Raw genomic sequence first — 26,383 nt, forward strand, 5'->3', positions numbered from 1 at the left:
CGACCAGCGTTGCGGAAGGAGGAGACTGAAGACTCAGGTGCAGTAACTAGGGCGGAGTTCCCCCCGCCGCAGTCAGAGGCGAAGAAAAAAAAAAAAAGGGGGAGGAAAGCCACAAGAGATATGGAGCAGATGTTTATGCTGCTTACAGCTCTGGAAGAAGAAATAGCTAAACAAAGAGGGCTATTAGAGGCAACAGCTAAACAAAGAGGGCTATCAGAGGCAGCAGCTAAACAAAGAGGGCTATCAGAGGCAGCAGGTTCCGCCCAAGCGGGAGGGGGAAAAGAAATTCCCCTAACGGACTGGAAACTGATAGCGACGACGGAATGTGCCCTGAGTGGCCTCAAGTTTCGTGCGCCAATAGGGGCCTTCCCAGTACGAGTTGCCCCGGGGAGGGGGGCAGTGGAATGGATGCCCCTCGACCCAAAGACGGTACAACAGCTATTGAAAGCAGTGCAAGAACAGGGCCTGCGACACCCGGTGACACAGACGTTGCTGGACACGGCGCACGCAGGAGGCCTAATACCATGGGATTGTCGCGCCCTCGCGCGACTGGTCTTATCACCCACGATGGTCCTTATGTGGAAAGAAGCGTGGACCTCGCGCCTGCAGCAGGCGTTGATGGCCGCGCAGGCAGACCCGCAGAACCCACTGGGCCAATCCACCCTAACGCGGTTAAGAGGAAATGATGCGGCCATGGCTACACCCCAGCAGCAGGCAGCAGGCCTGAGACCTCGGGAGATACTGGCGGCAACAGAAGCATCTCGAAAGGCCTTTGATGATATTGGGCCACTGGTGCAGCAGGCAGACCCATGGACGACTGTGAAGCAGAGAGTGGGAGAGCCGTTTGACAAGTTTTGTGACAGGCTACAGGCAGCAGTAGAACTTGCATCTTTACCAGACGCTGCAAAAGGAGCGGTGATGTTGGAATGTATCAAACAACAGGGCAACGAGTTGACAAAAGAAATCCTAAGAACAGCGCCTAAGGGAGCAAGTCTAGGGCAGACGATCAAGTACGTATTAGAACACCGGGACAAGACCACAGCCCTACAGATTGCTGCAGCAGTTATGGCAATGCCGGAGGTTAGAGCTAGAGGAGGTCCAAAAGGAGGCCCATGCTTTGGCTGCGGGCGAATGGGCCATTTGAGAGCACAGTGCACGAATAAGGGAAGTTACGCGCGCCCAGCAGGGGGTATGGGGAGCCTTACATGCTGGGCCTGTGGAAAACCAGGACACAGAGCACGAGATTGTCGGCGGTCGGGAAACGAGAAGCGGGGAGGGCAACTAGGGGGCCACCCCTCCCTGGTGAGCCGGCTTCAAGTAGCCCCCGTCAACAACAACACACCGCTGATGGACAGCTCCAGCGACCAAACTCCGAAGGGAAACCCCGCGTGGCCCTGGTCTTAGGGTGTGAGAAGAGACCCCGAGTGAAAGCGCATCTGATAGGCCCACCAGGGGCGGGTCCTCCTAGCATCCCCTTAATAATGATGCTAGATACGGGGGCAGATGTTACATGTGTGCCCTCGTGGTTGTGGCCATCGAGTTGGCCAGCAAAAGTGGCAAGCTCGTTAGATGGAGTGGGAGGCAGGGCGGAGGCTATGATTTCTGAAACCGATATCACAATTGTATTGGAGGACCCGGATAGGCCTGCTCAGATCATCCGTGTGCGGCCGTACATAACTGCCATAGGGGAACCATTGTTAGGGCGAGATGCCTTATTGCAAAGCGGCTTTCACCTGACAAATTTAGGGTAAGGGCCACTGCCTACCTCCTCGGGGCTCATTTCGCTGTCCCGCTGACATGGTGCTCCAATGAGCCTGTGTGGGTAGAGCAGTGGCCATTGACAGGGGACAAATTGGCGGCTGCCCGACAAATAGTAAGTAGAGAACTAGAGCAGGGACACCTGGAGGAAAGCCACAGTCCCTGGAACACTCCTATATTTGTGATACACAAAAAGGACAAGTCTAAATTTCGATTACTGCACGACCTACGAGCGGTAAATCAGCAGATGGAAGCGATGGGTGCCCTCCAGGCGGGGTTGCCACTACCATCAGCAATACCAAAGAATTGGCCAGTGGTGGTGATGGATATCCAAGATTGCTTTTTCTCTATACCATTAGCCCCTCAGGACAAAGCTCGATTTGCCTTCACACTGCCCTCAGAGAATCTGCAGGAGCCAGCAGCGCGATATCAATGGACAGTCCTCCCGCAGGGCATGAAAAATTCACCTACGATTTGTCAGGCGGCAGTAGCTAAGGTATTGCAGCCGGTAAGGGCGCAGCTCCCGCACGCGCTTATCATCCATTACATGGACGACCTCCTAATAGCTGCAGAGACCCAGCAAGAAACCGATCAGGCAGAACAGGCAGTAATTAACTGCCTAAATGAAGCGGGATTGTACGTCCAGAAAGCGAAGACGCAAAGGGGAGAATCTGTCGACTGTCTGGGAACCACCATCCTCCCCAGAGCTGTGGTCCCACAGCCGATAAAGCTCAATAGAGAGATACGGACGTTGCATGATGTACAGCAATTGGTTGGAGCTCTCCAATGGCTGCGAGGGCTGATAGGTATTCCCAAGGAGTGGATGGAGCCACTGTTCGAGTTGCTCAAGGGCCACAAACCATGGGAACCGAGGCAGATGACACCAAACGCGTTAGAAGCCCTCCGAAAAATAGAAGATCTCATGGCAAAGGGCGGAGTAACGAGATACGACCCGGCCAGACCTATCAATCTGTACGTGGCAGTTACAAGAACAGGAGCCATAGGCGTTCTAGGACAAGGGACGCCGGAGCGTCCGGAAGTCGTATGGTGGATAGTGTCGAACCAAATAAGTACGGCATACGTCACAATCGTAACAGCGTTGGCACAGATGATACAGAAGGGACGAACCGCCACCGTTCGGCACTTCGCGAAGGAGCCTGAGTCCATTTACCTGCCGGTAAAAAGGAGTCAATGGGACAGCGTGGTCCAGAAACAAGATAGTATAGCAATAGCTTTAGAAGGATTCCCAGGAACAATCAGATTATCGCCTGTGCTGGAGATGTATACACACCTCTCCGTCCTTCGGCCCCATCTGAAAGCCCGAGTGCTACAACGACCTGCACCAGGGCGCACAGTGTTCACCGACGCGTCATCGGTGACCAAGGCAGCGGTCGTTGTGTGGCAAGATCAAAAGGCCCAATGGCACCGAGTGAAGATCAGCGAGCCGGACAGTAGCGTACAGCATCTAGAGGCCCGAGCTGTGGCGCAGGCATTGCAAATGTGGCCAGAAGAGCATTTGAATGTAGTGACAGACTCCATGTTCGTCTTTAAATTGTTACACAACATGTCATATCCCGGATGGGCCGGATCGCCCATTGCGCTAATGCTAGAAGAAGCCCTACAACAACGGCGGGCCACTGCCTCCGTTATTCATGTTCGGAGTCATGAGGCAATCCAAGGAGTGTACCAAGAAGGCAACAATAAAGCCGATCAAGTGGCCAAAGGTGTGTGGACAGTCGCAGAAGCAAGGCAGGTGCACGACCTTCTCCATGTTGGTGCAAAAGCACTGGCAAAAAGCTGCAACATCCCCCTCACCACGGCTCGTGAAGTGGTTGCGGCTTGCCCGTATTGCCAAAAAAACCCCCTGTGGGGCGCCGGCATCAACCCCAGGGGGCTGAAAGGAAACCAAATATGGCAAACGGACTTCACAATATGCCAGCGACTTCGACCACGGCCCTGGCTGGCTGTCACAGTGGACACACACAGCGGTATCATCGTTGCGACCCAACATAAACGAGTCACAGCGCGGGCGGCACAGTTGCATTGGCACACGGCAATGGCCTGGCTGGGTGCCCCAGAAACTATTAAAACAGACAACGGCACGTGTTTCACAGCGCAAAGCACGAAAGAATGGGCCGTACGGTGGGTAATTAAGCTAGTGCACGGGATTGCCTATAATAGCACAGGTCAGGCCATCGTCGAGCGAGCAAACCGCACTTTAAAGCAAAGGATCGAGATTCTTGGGGAGGGGGAAGGATATACACAAAGAATCCCCGCGCACAAACAATCAGAAATAATTATGCGCGCCTTATTCGGTCTGAATCAGTTCATCAGGGGGGAGGAGAACAAGACGCCAGCGGAAAAGCATTGGGCGGTCCGAGCGATGCACGAGGGACCAGACGTAAAGGTCCGAATCCCGGAAAAAGGGGAATGGGAAGAGGGGTGGCAACTGGTAACCCAAGGACGAGGGTATGCAGCGGTCAGGCAGGGAGAAGTGGTAAGATGGGTCCCTGTGAAGTGGGTGCGCCCAGACCTCAGGGCAAGGACAAGACAGGAAGCAGAGAGTCAGGTGAATTAATGAATGTCTGAGCTTTATTGCAGGGGAGGACCACCCTGAATGGCCGATGATCCCTTCTAGCAGCAAAGACAACAGACAGGAGAAGAAGAACAGATGAGAAAAGGCGTGTGAAACCACAAGAAGAACGCGTAACCAGAAAACCCGAGAAGATGGCAGGGGGAGCAACCCAAGTAGCTCTCCTCGTAGCAATGCTGGGACTGGGACTCCAAGGGGTGAAAGGCGAACCAACGTTAGCGAAATGGGGTAGTAACAATCTATGGCTCACCTGGGCAAACCGGACAGGAAATAAGCAATTTTGCCTGACGCTGGCGGGTGCGGTGCAGCCCTTTAAGACATGCTTAATAGGGGTCCCATTGAATTTGACCGTAGACCTACCAAAGCTGAGAGAGCATTGCACAAACACAAGCAATATTAGTAACTGCTTGAACACGCTGAATGCATCATTGCCCTGGGACCCGCACTATTGGCTTGGGCTAGGACCATGGGCCAGGCAGTTACTAATAGAAGAGTTGCACCTGCTGCTGATGCTCGTGCTAGGCATATTAGCATGTAGACTAGTGTTTAGATGCTTGGTAAGACAACTGCTAGAAAAGGGGTGGTCCCACCCACACCCACACTATGAACGCTTAACCCGCGACACAGCAATTTAAAGCAAATAGCATAGCCAAAGCATGGGGAGGGGGAGATGTAGGGAACGGCGATCGGAAGATCTCGCGATGGCACGGAAAGAGGAAGGAAGAGGAAGGATATGACGTAGAGATAGCAGTATGCTTGTAGGTATATAAGCGAATGCATACGTACAATAAACGCCATTTGCAGCATCCTCATATTGGTGTCAGTGCTCATTGGCCCGGAGGCAGGGGGAGCCTCTGTGCCGTCTCAGGCGAACGGGAGATTGTCGCATCAGAAGGCGACACTGTAGAAATGGGCAGAGAGGAACCTCATGGAGTTCAACAAAGGGAAGTGCAACCTCCTGCACCTAGGGGGAAATAATGCCATGCATCAGTACAGGCTGGGGGCTGACCTACTGAAGAGCAGCTCTTCAGAGAAGACTTGGGAGTCCTAGTGGACAAGTTGGACATCAGCCAGCAATGTGCCCTTGTGGCAAAGGCGGCCAATGGTATCCTGGGCTGCATTAGGAAAAGTGTTGCCAGCAAGTAAACGGAAGGGATTCTTCTGCTCTACTCAGCCCTGGTGAGGCTGCAACTGGAGTGCTGTGTCTAGTTCTGGGCTCCACAGTACAAGAGACATGGAGCTACTGGAACAAGCCCAGTGAATGACACAGAGGAAGTGGAACATCTGTGGCATGACGAAAGCTTGAGAGAACTGGGACTCTTTAGCCAGGATAAGTGAAAGCTCAGGAGGGATCTTATCAATGCATATAAGTATCTGAAGGGAGGGTGTAAAGAAGACAGAGCCAGATTTTTCAGTGGTGCCCAGTGACAGTACAAGCAGCAAGGGGCACAAACTGAAGCACAGGAAGTTTTGTCTGAATATAAGAACTTTTTTTTACTATGAGGGTGACTGAGCACTGTAATAGGTTGCCCAGAGGAGCTGTGGAGCCTCCATCCCTGGAGATACTAAAAAACTGTCTAGACACAGTCCTGGGCAACCTGCTGTAGGGGGATTGGACTAGATGATCTCCAGAGGTCCCTTCCAACCTCGACCATTCTGTGATTCTGTAATAGCACAGCCACTATTGCCATAAGGGGCAGGCTATAAACATAAGGAGTATATAACAGAATATAAACAATAGTGAAATATTCCCTATGTATGTAACCTAATAAACAAGTAGAAAATTATTAGGTTGAAAAAGTAATGCTGCTATGTAATAGTTATCTTCCATGGAGTTACTCTTGGAGATACCTTATGAATTTGAGGCTGAATTATAATGCCAGTTCAATGAATATCTTTTAACAAATGATAAAGGATTGGTATATGAGAACAGACAAAGCGCAGTTTAAAAAAAAAAAGTCTATAGTGGCAGAGCTAAGTTCCAATAGCTAAATCACATAGATTAGCTAAACAGCCTACTCACTATTTAATCCTCCTTAGGTTCACAAGAAACAACCTAGCAAGTATTCCGTGCATGTTTCTTCATACTTGCTCATTGTGTTTATTCTCCTATTGTATAATATCACCAATTTTCATGTTTTGACAGTCAATATTAATTTGACTATAACAGCACTTAAGCAAAAGCCAGTATCTCAATTGCCTTTATAGAAAATGATATTTTTTCTAGTAGCTTTCCAACAACTTCTCTCAGAAGGACAGTGGTATTGTATAGCCCAGTACCAGAAGCTGGAAGACAGAGATCCCTTTTTCCATTTCTGCTTTTCCTCTGGTTTTGCTATGTATATTGTAACTGATTGATTAAAGTGGACTCAGAAATAGCAACAAGTCATGAATTTGTATAATAGGCTCGTAATCAATACATTAATCATCTTGAACAACTTCTAGCATTTATGTCACTGATTTTTGGTAGTATTTCCAAAGCACCAATGGCCCAAGTGCTTTAACCATGTTGATCTGCTGGGTGAGACTGTGAACAGCTTCAAAGTTATAGTTGAAAAGGATAAAGACATTTTAACAGAATAGTGCTAGCTTCTCTCTCCAGAAATCAGAAGAATTAGATTACACTTCAGTCTTTTAGGTCAGTTTTTACATCCCTCACCCAGTTAGTCTGAAAATAATGACAAAACCAGAGGCTTATATGCAAGACCTTTATTTATGTATAAATAATATGCACCATATCAAGGAAATATACAGCACCATGCTTGCAAATTAATGCTTTGCAAAGAACTAACACTGGTATTCCTGGTCCAGATTCCCTGAGATGAGTGCCTCAGGAGCCTGAAGTTGTAGGAAGCTTGTGATGCACCCAGCTCTGACCTCTGCTAGCAGGAAGCACTGTGGGAGCAGAGCTTTACTGTCTTGGTGCTGATCCATCACCAGAGGAAGCATTGTGAGGAGCAACATGGGAGCCTTACCCAGAAAGAGGAACAAGGTGCACTAGAGAGCTTGCTGCTACCATGAAGGAAAGGACAGAGCATCCCCAGAGCATGGGACGCTGACAATAAGATCAGGGAAAGCCTCAAGAGATTAGGCCATAGAGAACAATTCAGCTGCAATTTAAGCAGTAAAAAGGTGGTAGTAGGAGTATAGCTATCAACCAATGTCTTCAACCTAGTAAAGACTTTGTCTACAAGACCAGGCTTCTAGCAATGCTAATGGGTTCCCCTAGTGGAAATAGTGATTGTCAGACAGAAGGATGTTTTGATTTTGCACCCTATAGAAGGTACTGACAGGCTGTACACCTTTGTTCATGCCAGGTGTTTTGCTGGCCAGGTCTCAGGCCAGTCACCAACTAGATGTATCTAGCTAGTGTATGAGTGGTAAAAATGCCTGAACAAACAATACTGTGGGACTGCTAGGTTGCTTCCAGCAGAGGACAGCAGGCTGCAGAGGGAGCATATCTCAAGTCTGATTTAAGAGGAAATGCTCCGTGGCTGGGAGGTACTCCAGTAGTGGGAGCTGTGGTCCTCTGCCCTGTGGTATGTCAAGAAACAGACAGTGCCTGATCTGGATGCCAATGCATCATCTAAAATGCCACAGCCTCAGCCTACATGATTGAGAAACTAAGTCTAAGGGACATTACAATGTGGAAATGTAGCATTTTTGCACATGCTGAACCAGTAGATGTATGACTGGAAAACACTGCAGTGTGAAGTGTCTTGGTGAGTCCTTTCCTGGCTGGATGAGAGGTCCATACACTGATCAGCACTGGCCCAGAGCTGCCATGGCTCTCAATGTAATTAACAGGAATTGAGTGGGCTTCCTGTTTCTGCACAGAAAATGTCTTCCTGGACACCCAGAATTGCAGCTCACTCCTGAAAATGTCATCCAGAGAATATTCTGCTAGTTTCAGCCTCTCCCAGGGCATGAACCTGGACATGTAGCTACTGAATCTCCCTCCTTTCTGGACAGAAGATATAATAGGGACTGGGCCTGTACAGGAGGTTTTGTGATTATTTCACAGGTATTCTGATTTCAGCCTCTCCTGTAAGGGCAGCACTATGGGAAGACAATATTGTGGTACACAAGATGGCAGATCTTTGGAAACTGACAATTCAGTTGCCTCTCAGCAAGTCTTTCATGAAGAGTTAGCCTTGGCTGCTGTTCATGAATTGCCTTCAGCCCACAGTCATCTTACAGAATTTTGCTGTTAAGACATTGGCTAGACCACTTAAAATGCTGGTGGTCTTCAAGAGCCTGCCCACATCCAGAAAGACAGATAAACTATCTAATAGGGAAGGACACTCAATGTAGTGCAACTCTAAGAGACATATTCCCCAAAGCCCTAGTGGTACATGCAGATCAATGCAGTGTCAGTGAGAACAGAGTGAAGTGCACAGCTTTGCAGTCTCTGCTCCTACCTGGGCAAGGCTGAACCTAGCACTCATGTGAGTGGACAACCTGAATTAGCTCTCTCTCTGCAGGGGCCAAAGGAGGGCAAATCGCTCTCTGGCAATGTCACTACAGTCCTGGCTATTCCCAGATGGCAATGGATAAGGTGTGAATCTAGGGCAATGTGTTTTCAGAAGACCAGCCTAATTTTCCTTGGAAATGAAAAAGTAAGGATAGTCTTATCTCTCTGGACACAGGGCTGGAAGGAAGAGAGATGAAAAGAGGGAAGAAGAGAAAGATCTACTGTGAGGAATAGAGTTGGAGATGAAGGACAAGTGTTTATGTAGTCTTCTGATTGTTGATGACTTTCACTTCAAAGTCCCAGGGTTTTAAAGGCATCTCGTAAATCATCTACTTCATAGAGCGGCTGGAGGACAAAATAGAAGGGATGGGTCAGTTTTCAAGTGAGCAGAAAACTATGGAGATGGGGAATGAGGGGGGGAATGGCAGGAGATGTGATGAGAGGTGGAAGAAGGAGAAGAGGATGAGGAGAGGGGGATATGAAGGAAATGGGAGGAGAAAGGCATGAGAGACATGGAAGATGAAGACACAGGAAAGGGTGAAATGACAGATGGGTCAGATGGGCAGCAAGAGGAGGGAGGAACTATAGCAAAGAAGAGAGGAAAAAGCTGAGGGGAAGAGACACTGGAAGGAGAGGGAGAAATGGCCCTCACCAAGAGGATCCGTCGGAGTTGTCTGGACAGACGGACAGAGTTTTCATGCAGCCCCTCCCAGGCTTTGAAGGTCTCTTCCCTGTTCTCCACAAATGTGTTCCAGCAGTAGAAGTAATCTGTGCAAGGCACAGGGGAGTTAAGGAGTGCTCAGAACTGCCCAAGGAGAGGACACAGATCTCTCCTAGGATCACTAAATCACTGCATTCATCTCTTCTGGCTCCTTGTCCTAGCTTCTCCCACCACCTTCCAAATCTAACCCTCATAGCTTTCAGTCATCTCTTTCCCCCCTTCCCGTCTCACCTTTGAAGGTCATGATGGCAATTTGGGCCCCAGCCCTGTGCAGGCGCCTCAGCCCCTCAGGCTCTGCCTTGCGATCCTCGCAGAAGTAGAGGCGGGCAGTGAAGATGCGGAGGGTCAGGTTGGGATAGGCCCGCAAGAAGTCAGCCACATGTCGGGCGCAGTCATAACAGGGGCTCCATGAGGTGAACCATGTGATACGGTAGCAGCGGCCTGGGTCCAGGTCCCAGGCTGAGATGTAGCGCAGGAAGAGCACCTCCACATGGCAGCCCATCTTCATGAAAGAGGGAGAGGGGCAAAGCATGAGGCAGGGGTGAAGCAGGCTGTGAGGGGGGAGGAGGAGGGAGGAATGAGCTGAGTAGTGTATGAGGGGAGGATAAGCAAGATGGGGGATACATCTTAGTGTTAGTGCACAGAGGAAGAAGATATTGGTACATAGGTGGAGGATTGGCTAGAAAAGTGCAGGGACACAGTGATGCATAGGGAGGTACAACAGGAGAAATGGGTGGGAGCTGGGCAGAAAATTAGAGGGACTGGTAGAGCAGCAGGGAGTATGGATGTCTTGCTGATAGGACAGCTGTGGGTAGCATAAGGTGCAGGTTTACCAGGAGGCTGCATCCCCCAAATGCTATGTACCAGTGCAATGTGCATGTTCTTGGACACATGTGCCAGTGCTTGTACAGTGTTGCTGTTGCAGCCCTCCTCTCCCTGCCAACCAAGGCAAAGTGGAGCTGCATCCACCTCAGCAGAGGTATAAGAACAGGAAGTTGAGGTGATCCCCATACCTGATTGCGCAGGTATCCAAAGTCCAGGGAGCAAGAGGTGGCACTGTCACGGCGCTTCACAACATAGCAGAGGTAAGTCTCACGACGGCCCTTGGCCCAGCGCAGGTTCTTGAAATTGTAGAGGAAGTTTTTCCTCTTCATCAGGAAGCTGCAGGAGAAGATAAGAGATAATTTACATCAGTCCCACCCTGGAGCCAGTAGTTGGCCATGTCTCTGTTGAGGGCTCAGCACCAAAAATATCCACGTCATGTCCAGAGCTCTCAGTACAAGGAGATCATCAGTAATTTGCATGCAATGGCTTAGGGAAAGGGTGCAGATGTGAATGTGGGGTTGAAGCAGGCGACCTTATGAGTGGAAACAGTAAGAGGTGAATTAGTAGTGATTAGTCAAACAGCAACTACAGCTGGTGGAGTGCAAAACTATCTGCAAATATCCAAAGGATGGATGCCAAGGAGGGCAAAGGATGAAGGTGTCTGAGAAGAGAAGATCTGGGAAGATGAGAGGGTCTGGAGTTCAGTCATCAAGAAATACTCTTTTTGCTGTATGAAATCCTGAAAAGCCTCATGAGCAGGGGAAAGATCAAACTAGAACCTCTTTAGAGAAGACTGGGCAGTGTTTCTTAGCATTGGCCAAAAGAAGAGTGTGGTTGGAAGGGTTTAAGACAAGGAGCTAGGACAGGGTGCCATACTCTAGCCAACAGGATACATAATGCAGTAAGCATGTTGATACCTCTCCAGATACAAGTGCCATTCCCCCATTAGAAAAATACAGAGCCTGTCAGGGTACTGCTCCCATGCCTAGGATTCTGCTGAGGAGAGGTAGGGAGTAGGAGCACTGGGAGGATAAGGAAGTCATGACCTTTCTCTAACAGCCTTTCCCCCAAGTGGAGGTACAAAGGCAGCTGAGAACAGCTGTGTTCACTGAGGTGAGATACTTACCTTCCCCACAGCAATGCAAAACAGAAGTGAATGGGTTAAAAATAATTCCATCCTTTGTCATCTTTTCCCTCTGTTAGGCTGGTGTTCAGCAGAGAGATGGGGTAAATTGAAGTGATAGGGGGCTGGGTTTTCTGGGGGTCCTCACTGAGGTGTAGAAAAGGGAGATCTGAGGTTGTTAGGAATTTCCTGATTTAAATCTGAGAGTCTAAGCAAGGAAAAATTTCATATGCAAATGCCCTTCATCTATTTGCCATTGTCACCACAAAGCCCGAGCACTGCAGAACAGTTAACCTCCAGATAACTGTGCCACCCTATCTACTTCTCTAGTGACTTGTCTCCATCATGCACCCTCACAAATGGCCACCACACCAAAGCTGCTCATTCATGTAGTCACACACATTCTCTTGCCATTGACCTATTGCACAGACCTGTGTTTTGCTCTTATGTAGCACTCCCAATCGCACCTCAAGTGCTCCCTATTAAAACACTGGATTATCAGAGAGGCACAACCTTCCCTTGTACACCTTTGCTACCCTGACTGTCCCACAGATACAGAAGTCACTTGCTCGCACACATCCTCTTTCCTGCCATCCTCAGCCTGCAGTGCAAAAAAACTGTCTTGCTTACACAGAAAGAACAAACATGCACATAGTCATTTATGACACTGTTTATACACATAAGCTCCTAGAGAAGGAGATCACGTGGGAATTGTGGCATGTCTTCTGCTAAGAGAAAGTCTATAGAGGAGACAAGGCCTTGCAGAGTCCTGAGTACACTCAGTAGGCAGAGCATCCCTGCTAAGCAGCTTATTCAGCTTTTCAGCAGCCTCAAGCAGTTCTTGGAGGTCAGTCACCTAAGCACTGTTCCAGTCCTGTTCTGGTGGGCTTGCAAGTTGTGTCAGGAGTGGAGCACAAACTGGTCTCGCTACATTTCTTCACCACTCTGGCATTCATGTTGGGTGTGTGTTTCCTCTCCCCATTTTTCTCTTGAATTGTATGCTCCTCATCATTAGTTCTGATTTATTTCCCACTGGTATCTCTCACTCTTGGAGCAGCCCTAGTTCTCCATACCTACCGCCTTGTATTCACCCTGTTCCCCCCTACTTTGTACAAATACATATGTGCACATACATATATATATATATATATATATATATATATATATTCACTAGCATACACACACACCATTGCTCCACTTTGGCTCACAAAGCTGTTGATCAGTGGTGCATCTCAAGCATCTCCCTTTCAGATGTCTGTAATTGCAAGAATGGGGGGGAAGACTCTCCTTCTTAATATTGAGAGGTGCTAGAGAGGGGTCCCTCTCTAGCTGTGACAGATCTCAGGGTCTTCAGAGAGGACAGCCCAGAAATCATGCAGGAAATGAGGAGGTATGATAGGCCAGATGGATTGCAAAACTCTTAGCTGGGGTGTGTCAAAACAGGAGAAAACAGAGCAGAGAAATTGTGAAAAACGCTGTCATTTGTTGAAGAACCACATAAACCAGCTGTAAAAAAATGAAAATTCTGTTGATGTTTCACCAAAGTCTGCACGGAAAAATGCTCTTCAACATGTCCAAAAGTTTAAGGGAAGAGGGATTTCCTTTTTCTCATTTTACAAAATTTTGAGCAAAAATATTTGCTTTCAAAATTTTTCTGATTTTCCTTCCCACTATCCCATTCTCACCTTCTCCCCATTTTTCTCTACTCAGTGTTTTTTGACTCTGTAGAGCAGTGTCTGGTTGCAAAAAAAAGGTGAAGAATGAGAAATGACCAAAAAAAAAAAGAAGAAAATAATGATCAGTTTGGTTATTTCTCAATGTCAGGACAAAATGAAGACAGTTCAAGACAATTTTGAATCACAGAAGTAATTTGTTCAACTAGAAATATTCATTTAAGTCAGTTCCTGTTTTACCTTCTCTCTGGAATTGACCATCACAGAGATTTTTTTTCTAGAAAGGGTTTCAGAATGTGTCTGGTACAAAAGGAAAAATGAATGAACAGATATTACAGGGAGCAACTGAGCAGATTTGCAGTTAGGTACAAACTGGTGGTTATGTGCAGCTCCTGTTCTACTGCATAGCTCAGAGGAAAGCAGCAAGGACACAAGAGCTGTTATTATATCCAGGCACTGAAGAAGTAGACTGAACAGAGACCATCTCTCCAAATAAAGATTCATGAAGCCAGTGCTCAAGTCACAGTAAAGGCCTTTGGTTGTGGGAATGATATGCAGTTGTGGAGAGTGATTGGTGATAACTAGGTTGCAGAATAAGTGTAATGCAAGTAGAGATATCAGCTGTTGGAATGGTCTGTGCCTAAGAGCTAGAATGAGAGCAGCAGAAACAGAACGAGACAGAAATCTGATGCAAGAATTAAGAGTGAGCAGGAACCGAAATGCTTAAGTGGCACATAGCATCTGAATGTTCATCTTTCTGTTATCTTTCTTTCTTTCTAGAATGGAAGAATGAAAAGGAACAGAGAATAATCTTGAGAAAGAGAAATGAGAGAGAGGGAAAAGAATATAGGGTGACAGACAGTCAAAGAGAGAAAGAGTGACAGAGACACAGAAATGGAAGATGTGAGATCAGGACAGGGTGAGGGAGTTAGAACAATGAGTCAGATGGAGAAAGGGAAAGGGACAGTGAGCACCAGATGCAGAGCAAATTAATTCTAAGAGAAAAGCTCTGAATTCTGATTTGAGCAAGTAACTGGAGGCACCCATTTTACCTGTCCATGACTGCCAGGGTCTCTCAGGTGATGGGATTGCAGGGAAGCTGTCTCACAGGCTCTGTCTGAACAGCCCTCTGACTTGATGTACAGAAATGCGGACTGTCCTGTGTGTCTCTTCCCATTCACCACTATCTACCCTCCCCTCCCCCGCCCCAGTCAGGTTTCAGTCAGGGTGTGGTTAGGGGAGGAGTCAGATCTCTGGAGCTACAGGAACTAAAGAGCAAAGGGTTAAAATGTAAAGGGACATCAGTTCCGAAAGATGCTCAGCCCTCATTGGTCACCTCCCCCCATACTGCACTTGTCATTGGGTCCTCCCAGCCTGAGAGATAATTCTGAATTAATATCAATAATATAATGAGGCAGGAAGCATTGTCTAGTGGTTAGCAGAGGGCCTGGGAGCTTGTGTACCACTAACGCAAATGTGGGCAAAACCACACTATCCCTCTGGGCCTCTGTTCACGCAGCTGTGCGGTGGAGATAATGAAACTGACCTACCTCACTGAGGATGGGGCAAAGGGATCCTATCTAGTATATGCACTGCCTATTACACATCCAGGTGGAAAGAACACAGGGAACATGAAATTGTTGAGATACTTCCACCCCTCTCCTCCAATTCCTCTGGAAAGGCCTGGCAGCTTTTTGGTGGCATGTGGCAAACACCACAGATGAAGAGAGGAGAAGAAGAGGGACACCCATCTCCAGAGAGAGGCCAGAATGCAGTGAGGAGAAATGGAATTCTTGGCCCCAATTTGACAACTGAATACCATGGTAACCAAGCTGTATCAATACAAAAAGAGCAGTAATGAGACCAAAATCATAAAGTTGTATGCAAAAAGGTCAGTGGAGAATGACTCAGGCCCTGATCCTACTGTTTACAGCCAAAACTGGCACTGCAATCTGCAAACTGCAGGATGGGGTGCCAGGACTCTCTGTTTGATGTCTCATGACAGAGGTGCTTGCATTCAGCAGGCTTGTGGTTATATGCAGTCATGCCCATGTGCAGGATGTACACTCTTCGCTTCGCCAACAGAGCTCTCTGCCCCACAGCCTCCCAGCCTCTCTTCCACAACAGCCCTGTAGCACTTGCCAGGGTGGTCGTGGCCTCTGCAGGGCTGAAGTAACTCCAAGACACAGAGGAGCAGCTTCAGCCAGGGAAGGGTGCTGAGGAGACAGTCAGTGGATATTCTACTCCATTTCTCCCTCAAGTGGGGCATCCTCAGTGCTAGGGCTGAGGGGCAGGGCTTTTGTTTACCTCGCACTGGGACAGTTCTTCATTTTTTCTCTGCTTGATTTACTTTATTAATTTAACTGCCTTTCAGCATGCTAGAACTGTGCAAAAACCAATATATGCAAAAACATGAAGAGATGAGTTGCCAGACCAGAGCAGACTACTCTACTCCAGTACCCTGTCTCTGACAGCAGCCAGCATCGCATGCTTCAGAAAAAGGAGAAAGAACTGGAAGATCTAGGGCTGGAATGTCCTACTTCCTGAGGAAATGTCTTCCTGGCTCCATATGAGTAGGGGACATGCCTGACGAATACACATTTTGTCAGCTGCAAATTTTGCAGTTTTGGTCTCAACAGTTGTGGCAATTGCCCTTTTTGAGGACCTAGCTGCTAGTGTTTTACTGAAACCGTAACAGTTTGCACCTCATGTGAATCTGTGTCCCATGCAACAGAGTCAAAAAGGACATTCCTGCTAATGAAACAGTTGTCCCTTTTCAGCCTTTGCCGCAGTATTATCTAGTGACGAATCCCTCAGGGTCAGTCCAAGGGTCCTTCTGCCCCCCTTTCCTATTATTATTTTTATTATTTTGATAATGCAAGAAGGATGTTTGTTACACAGGACATAGAAAATAGCAACACACGCTGAGAAACATGCTTCTTAAGATCACAGCTGTTGGTGTTTCATCAGATAAATTAAGTCAGCTTCAGCTGTATTCTAGTTCTGGCTCCTTATTTCCATAGCCAAGTGCTTGCAGAGTTTTTTACACAGAACTTTCCACACTGAATGGAGTCAAAAAACGTCTTCACAGCCAGCCTCATCTCTGCCATAAATGAAAGTTATAAGCAGTTATTTTCTCAAAGGTTTAATAGATGTCATGTTTGATAAGATGTTTAACTAGATCCTTTCTATGCCCCTGCCTGTGAATGGAATTCATCCTTTCAGATTTAAAACATCAGCTGTGTTTCTTAATTGTTGAGAGCCTGTTTGCTCTGCATGGAGGTGAGAGGGAAAGAACAAAAAACCAAATAGATGAACTATATTTATGTCATTATTCAGCATGGCTCTCAAGTCTAAATGCCTAAGTAGGCTGTCTAATGCCCCTTATTTAGACTAGTATCTTTCCTCACACTGGAGGTGTTAATGCACTAAGTCAGTAGCAGCATTTGGATTCTCAGACTTCAGCTCTAATCTCAAGACTAGAAATGCATTGGTGTCAAATCAGCAGGTAGATAAGCTTTAGTGGCTCATAGCAAGTCTAGTGTGACATTTTGATAGAGACTCTCAGCTCCTGTGGAGTTCTGCCCACAGCAGGAGCTGCAGCGTCTTGCCAAGGCAAGAACTTGGAACCTCTGCATCCAGAAAAGAAAATAAAGTTTGTCAAAACATCATGAAAAGATTGCTGATCCCTGGTCTAACTGTTGGTCCAGCTTCCTCCCTGGCTCTAAATTGCCAAGTCTTTAATGTATGTTGCGACCCTTTTCCCTGGGAGCTAATAAACATGAGGAGAGATTTTGATCAGTCTGGTTTTCCTCCCTTTGTGCTCAGTGCACAGCTATTTGGAGAAGGGACTGGGGGTGAGAGGGAAGGACAATTTTACTGAAGACGATTTCATTTCTATTTCTGACTGACGCCCAGGCCAGTTAAAGTAAGCAGATATTGCAATAGGGCTAATGGGGAAAGCTAGGGAGGATCACTGTGTTGGTGTGTGTGAAGTGTTATTTAGCAAGGGACACTACTCCAGCTTATCAGGATCAAAGAAAGATGGCCCAGCATTCCTTCATATTTCTTATACTTGGAACCCTGTGCTCTGTCTTAAAATGAGAACAGCAGAAAAACAGCAGCAGGCTGAGGAGTGGGGCTGGGGGGCGGGGGTGGGGGGAGAATATCACCATCACCGTTACTAAAGATTCAGAAAGCAAAGAGCTGAGAAATCAGAGAGCAAGAATGTGGTGAATAATTAAAAGTAATTATCTAGCCCCAAAGCAAAGGAAAGGTTGCTTGTTTAGTCAACAGGAAGTCGTGTGCTGGTGTGTACTGATATAAATATGTATTTAGATTTTTCCATTCACCCCTTGCTCAGAAATCACATTTCGAAACAAGCATCGACATCGCCAGTTGGTTATTTCTTATGCTGAGCACAAGAAATGCAGCCACCTGCTTCCCGTTGCCTCAAGTGAAAACCTCAAGCAGAAAAACTTTCTCTGCTCAGCAAGTGCTGACACACCATGGGCACGGACCTGCAGAGAGACCTCAAGCAGGGGAATGGTAGAGAGAGTTCCTTGCAGTTATCCACAGGCAAATAAATAAGCAGGTGTGCAGCGATATTATACAGTGTGTTCTTTCTACAAAGAGTCATCACCCTATTTCGAATGACAGAGTCAACACATAGGTAATGCACTTCCTCACACAGCTCTGTCAGGCAGCCCACTCCCACTGTTCCAGTCCTGGGTGTGAAGCAGAGCCCTTTAAATCAGCTTGCCCTCTAACACATGGGGCAAAGGCCTTGTCCCTAGACCTGCCAGCTCTTCTTGTGATGCATCTGTGGATGCCATGCCTGGGGAGAAGGTTTTGGCAGTGGCATAGCAAAGCACTGCCTTTCATGGTATGGAATATATAGCACCAAGGAGACATACAAAAGCTCTAAGAATGTGTGTGAGGTCTACCTGGGGTGGATGAGACCATGGGAGGTGTGCGGGGAGGAGGAAGCAAAAAAAAAAAAGAAAAAACCCTATTTCCTTACATTAGCAAATGCACACCTAAAGTGAATGCTGCTGAGATTGCGTTTCTTTTAGACAAGAGCAGAGATCCAAGCCCATGAAAAGAAAGTGGGAGGGAGAGAAGGAAGTTTACGATGTGTGGGAGTGCCACTGGAGGCTGTGGTTATGAAACCTGGATCCCCACATGGTGCACTACTGCATGCTGCAGGATTGTAGATGGTGCCATTGATACATAATTGAGGGCATCTGGTTGCTGGGTGTGCACTAAAATCATTCTTTATTATGCATTTTACTAGTAATTTGGCTTTCCAGGCTTGCACTGCAAAACCTTTACCTGGAAGCTCAGCTTGCAGTTTATTTTTGTTCCACTGTTGAGCTTGTTTTGACACTGGGGGATGAGGCAAATAAAGGTGAAACTATTGAATTGACTGCACATTTTTCAACCACAGTCCTATGAGTGCCTCTCATTCCTGCTCTTCACCCTTCTATTAGTCCAGCCCTGGGCTCATTACAGGAGCTAATGACCCTTAATCATGCTTCTGTGACCCCCCCAGTTTTCTTCTCTCCCTTCCTGTATTAATTGCCCCCACCATGTTCATAGGCAGCAGGAGGTCCATCCCTTGAAACCAGTGACTGACATGTGCTGGGCTCACCACTTGAAGGAAAAAAGGGGCTGTGTTGGGTCAAGAAGTTTGAGAGCTAGTGAATGGTTTCCCCATCATACATGTGGGTGAGAAATATGATTAGAGTCCAAGCACCTGCACGGACTCTCTTCAAGTGTCTTCACTAACTCAAGGCTGTGACACAGTTGGCAGTTTGTCTCATTTACAGTAAGAAAAACATGGAGTCAGTACTCAAAGCAAAACGCACCTTCCCCATGCTGAGAGCTGGGGGTGGGGGAGTACCCACCAGAGCTGCTTGCACCCTGCTGCTTTCCGTAGCAATGCATACAGCTCTAGCCTCCAGCACACCCTACCCATCTCACTTGGCTCCTAACTTTGTGCTGAACAGACACAGATAGCATTCTCTTTTTGCACAGGGAACTGCAGGCTGCATTCCAATGTTATTCTATTCTCCTATAGCTCAGCCCACTGGTCTGGGCACCCCAGGCCCTGCTCCCAATCATGTCTTCCCCCTCCTTAGTGGAAGTCACCAGCTCTGCATCTCTGCAATCATCTGCTAGTCATGGGGAGAAACTCTGCTTTGCACCGCAATTTTTCACAATGAGACTCACCTCCTAATCGTGGTTGTGGTTTCACAGACCAGAGTTGCCTCCTATTAGCTTCTGTTTCTGCAGTTGCTGCAGCTCACACTACTCAGCGCAAAAAGAACTTGCAACTGGGGCCTGGGTAGTAAATCCTGATTTCAGTTTCCTTGTTCTCTTTGGAGTAGTCCTTTGCTGGGAGATGCCACTTCTAAACTCTACTTCCTAATGCCAAACTGGAGAGGGTCAAATAGTGGAATTAGGGTCTGCCCCTTACGTTCTGCTCCTCTTCCTGGGGGCCTGGTGCTCTGGGCCACAAGGGACACCCCCAGGACACCACACCACACCACTGCTTTAAGTGGTGAAGTCAGGGTTGTGACACATTGGTGCTAGCTGTCCAGCCAGGGGAGGGTATCCAATAGCGTAAGAACTTCCTCATCAATTTCACAGAGTTTAAAATACCCCTTCATGGTCTAGCCAAAAGCATGGCTTCTGCTGGGATGAAAAGCAGCTCCTATAAAGCAGAGTAATGAAAGAGAAGGAGAAATCCAAAGGGGAAATACCCTCGGAAATTACTTGTTATTAATTATTATTATTATCAAAAACTTTAATTCACTTGTGCCCATTGGATTTAGACACACAGGCTTGTAGCTCAGCTTCTACTGCCTACTCAGATCTGCCATGCTTGGTATGTAATGTAGCGCTCTCTGCACTTTCAGATGTGGCCCCAACACAACTATTCTCACTAAAATACATAGCACCTGAGTTCACGGACAGGAGTAGTTCATTTCTCTTTGCCCAGTCTGCACTCAATGAGGAGCCTCTGAGTCCACTCATCTCTTCCATCATTTCTGTGCAGGTACTTTACATTCTGTGAAATCATTTGAGCTGAAGCTCTGGATGTCTGACTACTTTCTTCTGGCTGATCCCTCAGGAAGGAGGGGAGATTGCACCTTCTCTTTCTAGACAGGAGTGTGGGGTAAGCAGGAGCCCACATAATGGGACCAGACTGGGAGTCTTCTGAGGGGAGCATGGAGCTGACCCCAAACCAGGCCTCCGAGGTGACAGAGACTGGGCTTCCCAAGAACACAGAGGGGGCTGAACAGTTTGTCATCAAACTTAGTCCTGTTCTTTGAATGTCTACTCCAGGGGAACTGAATTACTCTCTCAAGAGCCCCCTTCTCTAGTTTGTATTCTAGTAAAATCTAACTTTTTTCACTTTTAGGGAGTGAAAGCCAATGGTGTCAGATATCAGAAACTGCCCACCTGTAAGCTTGAACAGGGATACCAGAAGGCGACTCTGCCAAGCAAACCTCAAGCATGTTGAGAACTAAGTGAGAAGGAGAGATAGGTGTTTGAGTTATCTGGTTTTAGTGGAAGGGACAGGGAGACTACAGAGAAGAAATATTCCACCAGACTGAGGTAGGAGTTGAAGCAGATCACTGTCCCTATGGAAATGATGAAAATCCAGCAAGTGCAACTGTGGGACAGTTTGGAGGTTGTGAGACTGATCACTGCTCCAGAAAGGGCTGCAGAAAAAGAATGATCAAACCTGAAAGCCAGAGTCTGAGATTTAATCAATGACACCAGTGCACCATCCTCATTTTTTGCCTGAGAAACCAGACAGTACAGAAGCATGGGGACTCAAGAATAGGGTAAAAACCTCTGGGTAGCAGAAGTAATGAGCCACACTCTGAGGCGATCTGTGGACGAAATTGGAAAGGCGGCCAGTGGGGAGGCAGAACACCTACACTACTTTAAAAAAGAAGATGGCAGAAGGAACTCACCTGGGCTTTCTGGGGATATCGTAGATGTTGGGCAGATCTTTTGAAACAATTTTTCTGTGGTGTGAAGTAAAGGACAGGAAAGCCATTGCAAGGAGTATCATAACACAGTGTAAAAGTCAGTAAATTTATATGAAAATGAAGGAAGCCTTGCTACATATGCCTGAAATATGCACCAAGATGGAGCATATCGTAAAATGGTGTCTTCAACTCCAAGACAGAGAGACAGTCTTCCACATCAATTTGGCAAGCCATGCTTGCAAGGAAGGATCCATAGAGCAAGGGACATCATAAAACCTGAATGAAAGAGAGCAAAATGAACCTTTCCAAAAGTTTCTATAGAGGATGGAGACAACTGAGAAGGTTGGCTGATGTTTAGCTTAGGTAATGTGTCTAGTTGGAGAGACCCAGAGCCCTTCTGGGAGTTACAGGCTGCTCACTTTTAGGGTAGGGCATAAGGACATTCACCCTAAAGTGGCTAGCTTGGTTCCATGTCAGTTTGGAAGAATGTTGACAAGACCAAAAGAGATGACAGATTGGAGGGGTAAAAAGCCACCCTGAAGAAGTGCCTCTGGGCACTCTCAGAGAACAGAAGGGGCAAAGGGTCTTGCTGAGGCTGTGAAGGGTTCAGATGCCTTTCCCAATGGATCAAAGAGAAATGGTGTAGTGATGGTGCTTAGCTCAAGCTCACCTGATGAGGAAAGTGCAGGGAGTCAGGGACTACTACATTCACTCTTGCAGCAGTTAGAAAAGAACATCTTTTGAACCCTTTTTCTGCAGCAAGAAGCAGGCTGAAGGCTAGGACTAGGCTGCGCTTTGCAGTGGAAGAATACATGTTTTATTTGTTGTAGAGTTAATCCACAATAATGGTCCATGCTGCTTGCTCCACTTGCTCTGTGACATTTGGGTACCAGTCAAGAGATGTAGTAAGGTGTGTTTTCTAGGGGGTGAGTTTCCTAATATCACCTCACTTTGGTGCTGCAAAGGGAAGGTCAGAGCAGTTAAGTGTGACAGGAATGCCTTGAGCATGGAAACGCTTTGTAGGTACAAGAGATCCATTACGAGAGGCAGCATGCTCACGTTGCTAAGCTCTGCTGGTGACTGTGTCTGAAACAACTCCTGGTGCTGCACTTGCCACTGCTGCCTCTGCCTCTAAGGCACCTGCTAAGAAGCCAAAGAAGGTGAGAAGAGGATCCAAATCCTGCAAGCCCCCAGTCAGCAGGGTGACTAAGCTGATTATGAAAGCAATGACCGACTCCAAGGAGCACAGAAGAACTCTCCCTCCCCACTCTGAAAAAGAAGTGGGATCTGTGGAATAAAGAAGAACAACAGCTGCACCAGGCTGGATCTCTGGAGCCCAGTGGACAAAGGCAGCACAAGAGGACTTGGTGCTTCTTGCTCCTTTAAGCTCAACAAAAAGCCAAGGGGAAGGTGCCACAAAAGCAGTGAAGATCAAAGGGCATGTGACCTATGACTGGCACAGCCAAGAAGTCCAGGATAGCTGTGGCTTTGAAGATTCCAAGGAAAGCCAAGAAACTGGCAGCCACTGTGGCCGAGAAAGCAATCAAGAGTCTGAAGAAGATGAAAGCAGACAGACCCCAAAAGGCAGCAAAGAGCCCAGCAGTGAAACTCAAGGCTGCCACAATCAAGGCACAGCAATCCAAAGTAGCTAAGGCTAAGCAGGTAGTACCGAAGAAGAAGTAAGCCCGAGTAGAAGAAAAACCTTCTTAAGAGAGAGGCTGTACGAGCACATGCAGAGTCCCTGCTCCAGGGACACCGTGTGTACATCCATGGATTCAATCATGGATTTTCATCATGTTTTGTGTTTTCTTTTCTTTTTTTTGCCATTTCCCCAAAGGAAGATAAAATCATTTGGTAATTTTTAAAATTCCTTGATTTGCAATTAAACACAAGCATTATATGAACTATGATGTTCCTTTTTGCTATTTTCTTCCATTATCTATAGCAGGATTGCAGGAAAGATGGAGCCAGACTCTCCTCAGAGATGCACAGCAAAAGAAGAGGCAATAGACACAAGCTGCAACACAGGAATTTCTGATTTGACATACGGAAAATGCACCGTATGATGCAGCACTGGAAGAGGCGACCAGAGAGGTTGCGGACTTGGACATTTTTCAAAACTCAACTAGATAAGGTCCTGATTAACTTTGAAGTTACCTTTGCTTGCTAACTTCCACGTAATTTTATCTATAATCCTAACTGGAATAGTATACTAGCTCGATATGGACATTTATTTCAGAAAATGTACAGTTTCATCTACATTTATTCTTACATTTAAGCAGGTGAGTTCTGTCTTTTTAAAAATTATTTAGACACATTGAATTATATATATATATATATTTTTTTTGTGGCTTTTTGTTAATGTTTAATTTATGGCAAGCTGTATTCGGATGGAAATGGAAATCTTAGTAAAATGCCCAAAACAGCATTCTGAAAAGAGTATTTACAAGCTGTGCTCTGCTGATCACTTTCACCAGTTCAGTTGTTTGACACACTTCAACACACTGGCAGCAAGTACATGCAGCTTGCATTTTAAATGATTTCATTTAAACTAGTTTTAAACATTTCTGTTTGGAAAAAATATATTAATAGCAAAAATAGACAATTGCATTTATTCTTGTCATTTCAGGCACGCTTTTTAATAATTTTCTTTACAGGACTAAAATCTAACTCTTTATTTTGTGGGGGTTTATTCCAGCTTGTTACAATTCAAAGGACTAAGGATGGGAGGAAACAGAGAGAAATAAAGCAATATGCTGAAGATCACAGAGCAGGCAGGTGGAGAGCAGATATAGAAATGGAATTTAGATCTCCTTTGCCCCAGTCAAGGTACTGTTCACAACTGGACACATAAGGAGAAATGTACACCATCAAACAATGTCAGACCATGGGAAGCAGGAGTAGATGTTATGGGATCATTCACCTTAAAAATCTAAAGTCCTTTTTGATTTCATTACAGCTATTCTTTATGTAATGGAGGTGCTCTTGGATGGATTGCAAGCATCTCTCCGCTCTGTGAAGGACAAACCCATACCCTAGTCAGTAGCATGCTCTTTAGAAATCCCTCCAAGCTGAGAGACCCAGTGACAACACACTTTGTCCACACTCTGGGTTCTTGTGCATGAGATCTGTGCAACATGAAACTTCCATGTGACATGGCAGCCATTTCCAACAGCCTCCTTATGGATTCCCATAGCAAGAGCTGAGCAGTGGCATAGCAAAGGTGGAATGCACTGGTGTTAAATACTTCCCTCCTTTCCCACCTTGCTTGTGTAACCTAGAGCCTGCCTCTTGACACACGTCATCACTGTGCACGTGACGTGTGCCGCCATTCTCCCATCTCTGCTCTGACTGGCATGTCCTTCCTTTCAGAAAATCCCGAGCTTTACAGCTTAGGGAGCCACAGTGCATGAGAACCACAGTGCAAGATAAAAGGAGAGCTGGCACAGGCCAAGCACTACTCCCAACCCCACTTGGGGCTGCTGTATGCCATCTCGTTGAGCATCCACCCCACCTCAGTCTCACTGTCCCCCTCACCTTGTTTCTTGCTCCGAGATGAACATGTCAACAGGGAAGAAAGACTGAGAAGAGGATGAGGGAAATAAAGGTGGAGAGCAAAGAAGAGGAGAAGAAACGGGAGGGTTGAACTTCCTTTGCTTTCTAGGGGCAGCACCTGTCTGTGTGATTGACTCCCCTTGAAGGGGAACTCCAGCTCCCTACGTCTAGCAAAGCAAGGTACCTCTTCAGACCGAGAGCAAGGCACCAGAGCACTGGCCACAGCAGCCTTGAAACTGACAACACTGATCAGTAACCAGGAAGGGTGACAGCAAAATGAGCAAAAACAGTCCTTGTGTGGGAAGTGAATGCAGGCCATGTAACTTCAGCACCAGGTTAGAAGAGTTTATGAAAATCAGTCACGAACTCTAGGTCACACTTCTAAAATGGGACTCTGACACTGTTCTTTGTGACTAGCCAAACCTTATAAGAAACAGACCTAGCTGGAGCTATGTTTAAAACCATTTCCCCAGTTTACAAGAGAAGGCACCAGAAGAAGGGTGCTGAGAATGGGAAATGTCGAGATAGGCAACAAAGTACCCAGACTATTGAGGTTGGAATGGCAAGGGATATAAATCAATACATGGGATAAATGCTAATGAAGATGAGGAAGACGGTCTGTGGTCTCCAGTACTGTAAGAAAAGGGATGAATAAACTGAAAAAGACAATGGTGTTAAACCAGATAACAGGTTGTATTCTGCTCACACAGCCTGTGGAATGTGCTGATACCGAGACATTAAAAGAATTCATGAGTCAAAGCAGGATCAGGAATATGTGGATGGGAGCAACATTTATGGCCACTCTGGCTGAGGCTGTTAATATTGTAATATTTTGAGACAGGAACTCAGTAGCATTAGCCAGGAAGAAACATTGATTCTAAGGATAGTGTTGTGCAATGAGGTCCATTGCATGCTTCAATCTTGAAGAATTATGGGCCACTGTTAGAAGCAGTTTAATGGGTGATTTGGGCCACAGCCACTTTTGTTCTAGAAATGCCAACTAAATGCAGCTTAGCCCCCTTGACTGTTTGCACAGGAACAGAAGCTCCCTGGAATCTGCTGTGCTCTGAGTGCTCCATCATTGTGGCTGATATATAACATACATGCAGTACCTCATGAATCTATGGGAAAGGCAGAAATTCAATGAAAGAGAATTTTTCATAATCCTCTTGTCCTCGATGTATAATTTTTAATGTAGTCAACGGATCTTTCAGTTATCACTATTTCTGAGCTCTAGTAAACACATTTTTCTTTGTCTATGAGATGATATATCACAGCTTTTGCTTTACTTGAAACCATCTTATCATCTTACTTGAAGATGGTAATTCTCCATCGAAAGGCAAGGCACATCCTTAGTGAGAACATGTGTCCTCAGCATGCATCTCATGGGCTGAGAGGAGTTATCCCTCTGCTCAGCAGCCACCAACTGTCCAGAAAAACTAGCAAAACTGACCATGGAAAAGAAATTGCTGAGGGTGATTATCTGTAACTCTAGAAAAAATAATGGTCTCCCAGAAAGACTTGTGAATCAGGAGTGAATCAGGGGGTGGCAGCCCAGGACTGGGCTAACAGGGAGTACAGATTCAGGCTGGAGTCAAGCCTGCCCACAAATCTGGAGGAAATACAGCTAGAGACAAATAAACCCAAACACA

At 46.7% G+C, this 26,383-nt stretch overlaps 1 protein-coding gene across 1 annotated transcript; it reads right to left on the reverse strand.

Annotated features, from left to right (window-relative positions):
- Window positions 1-7,045: 7,045 nt before the first annotated feature.
- On the reverse strand, window positions 7,046-14,311 carry AICDA (activation induced cytidine deaminase). Its single transcript, XM_026115519.2, has 5 exons — window positions 14,220-14,311; window positions 10,560-10,707; window positions 9,778-10,048; window positions 9,478-9,593; window positions 7,046-9,170 (listed from the first exon to the last, which is right to left on the reverse strand). Exons 1-5 carry the CDS (start codon window positions 14,225-14,227, stop codon window positions 9,117-9,119), a joined length of 597 nt encoding a protein of 198 aa, XP_025971304.1. The 5' UTR covers window positions 14,228-14,311; the 3' UTR covers window positions 7,046-9,116.
- Between the last annotated feature and the right edge of the window lie 12,072 nt (window positions 14,312-26,383).

The sequence above is a fragment of the Dromaius novaehollandiae genome, chromosome 1, assembly GCF_036370855.1.
Source record: "Dromaius novaehollandiae isolate bDroNov1 chromosome 1, bDroNov1.hap1, whole genome shotgun sequence".
NCBI classification, from domain to species: domain Eukaryota; kingdom Metazoa; phylum Chordata; class Aves; order Casuariiformes; family Dromaiidae; genus Dromaius; species Dromaius novaehollandiae.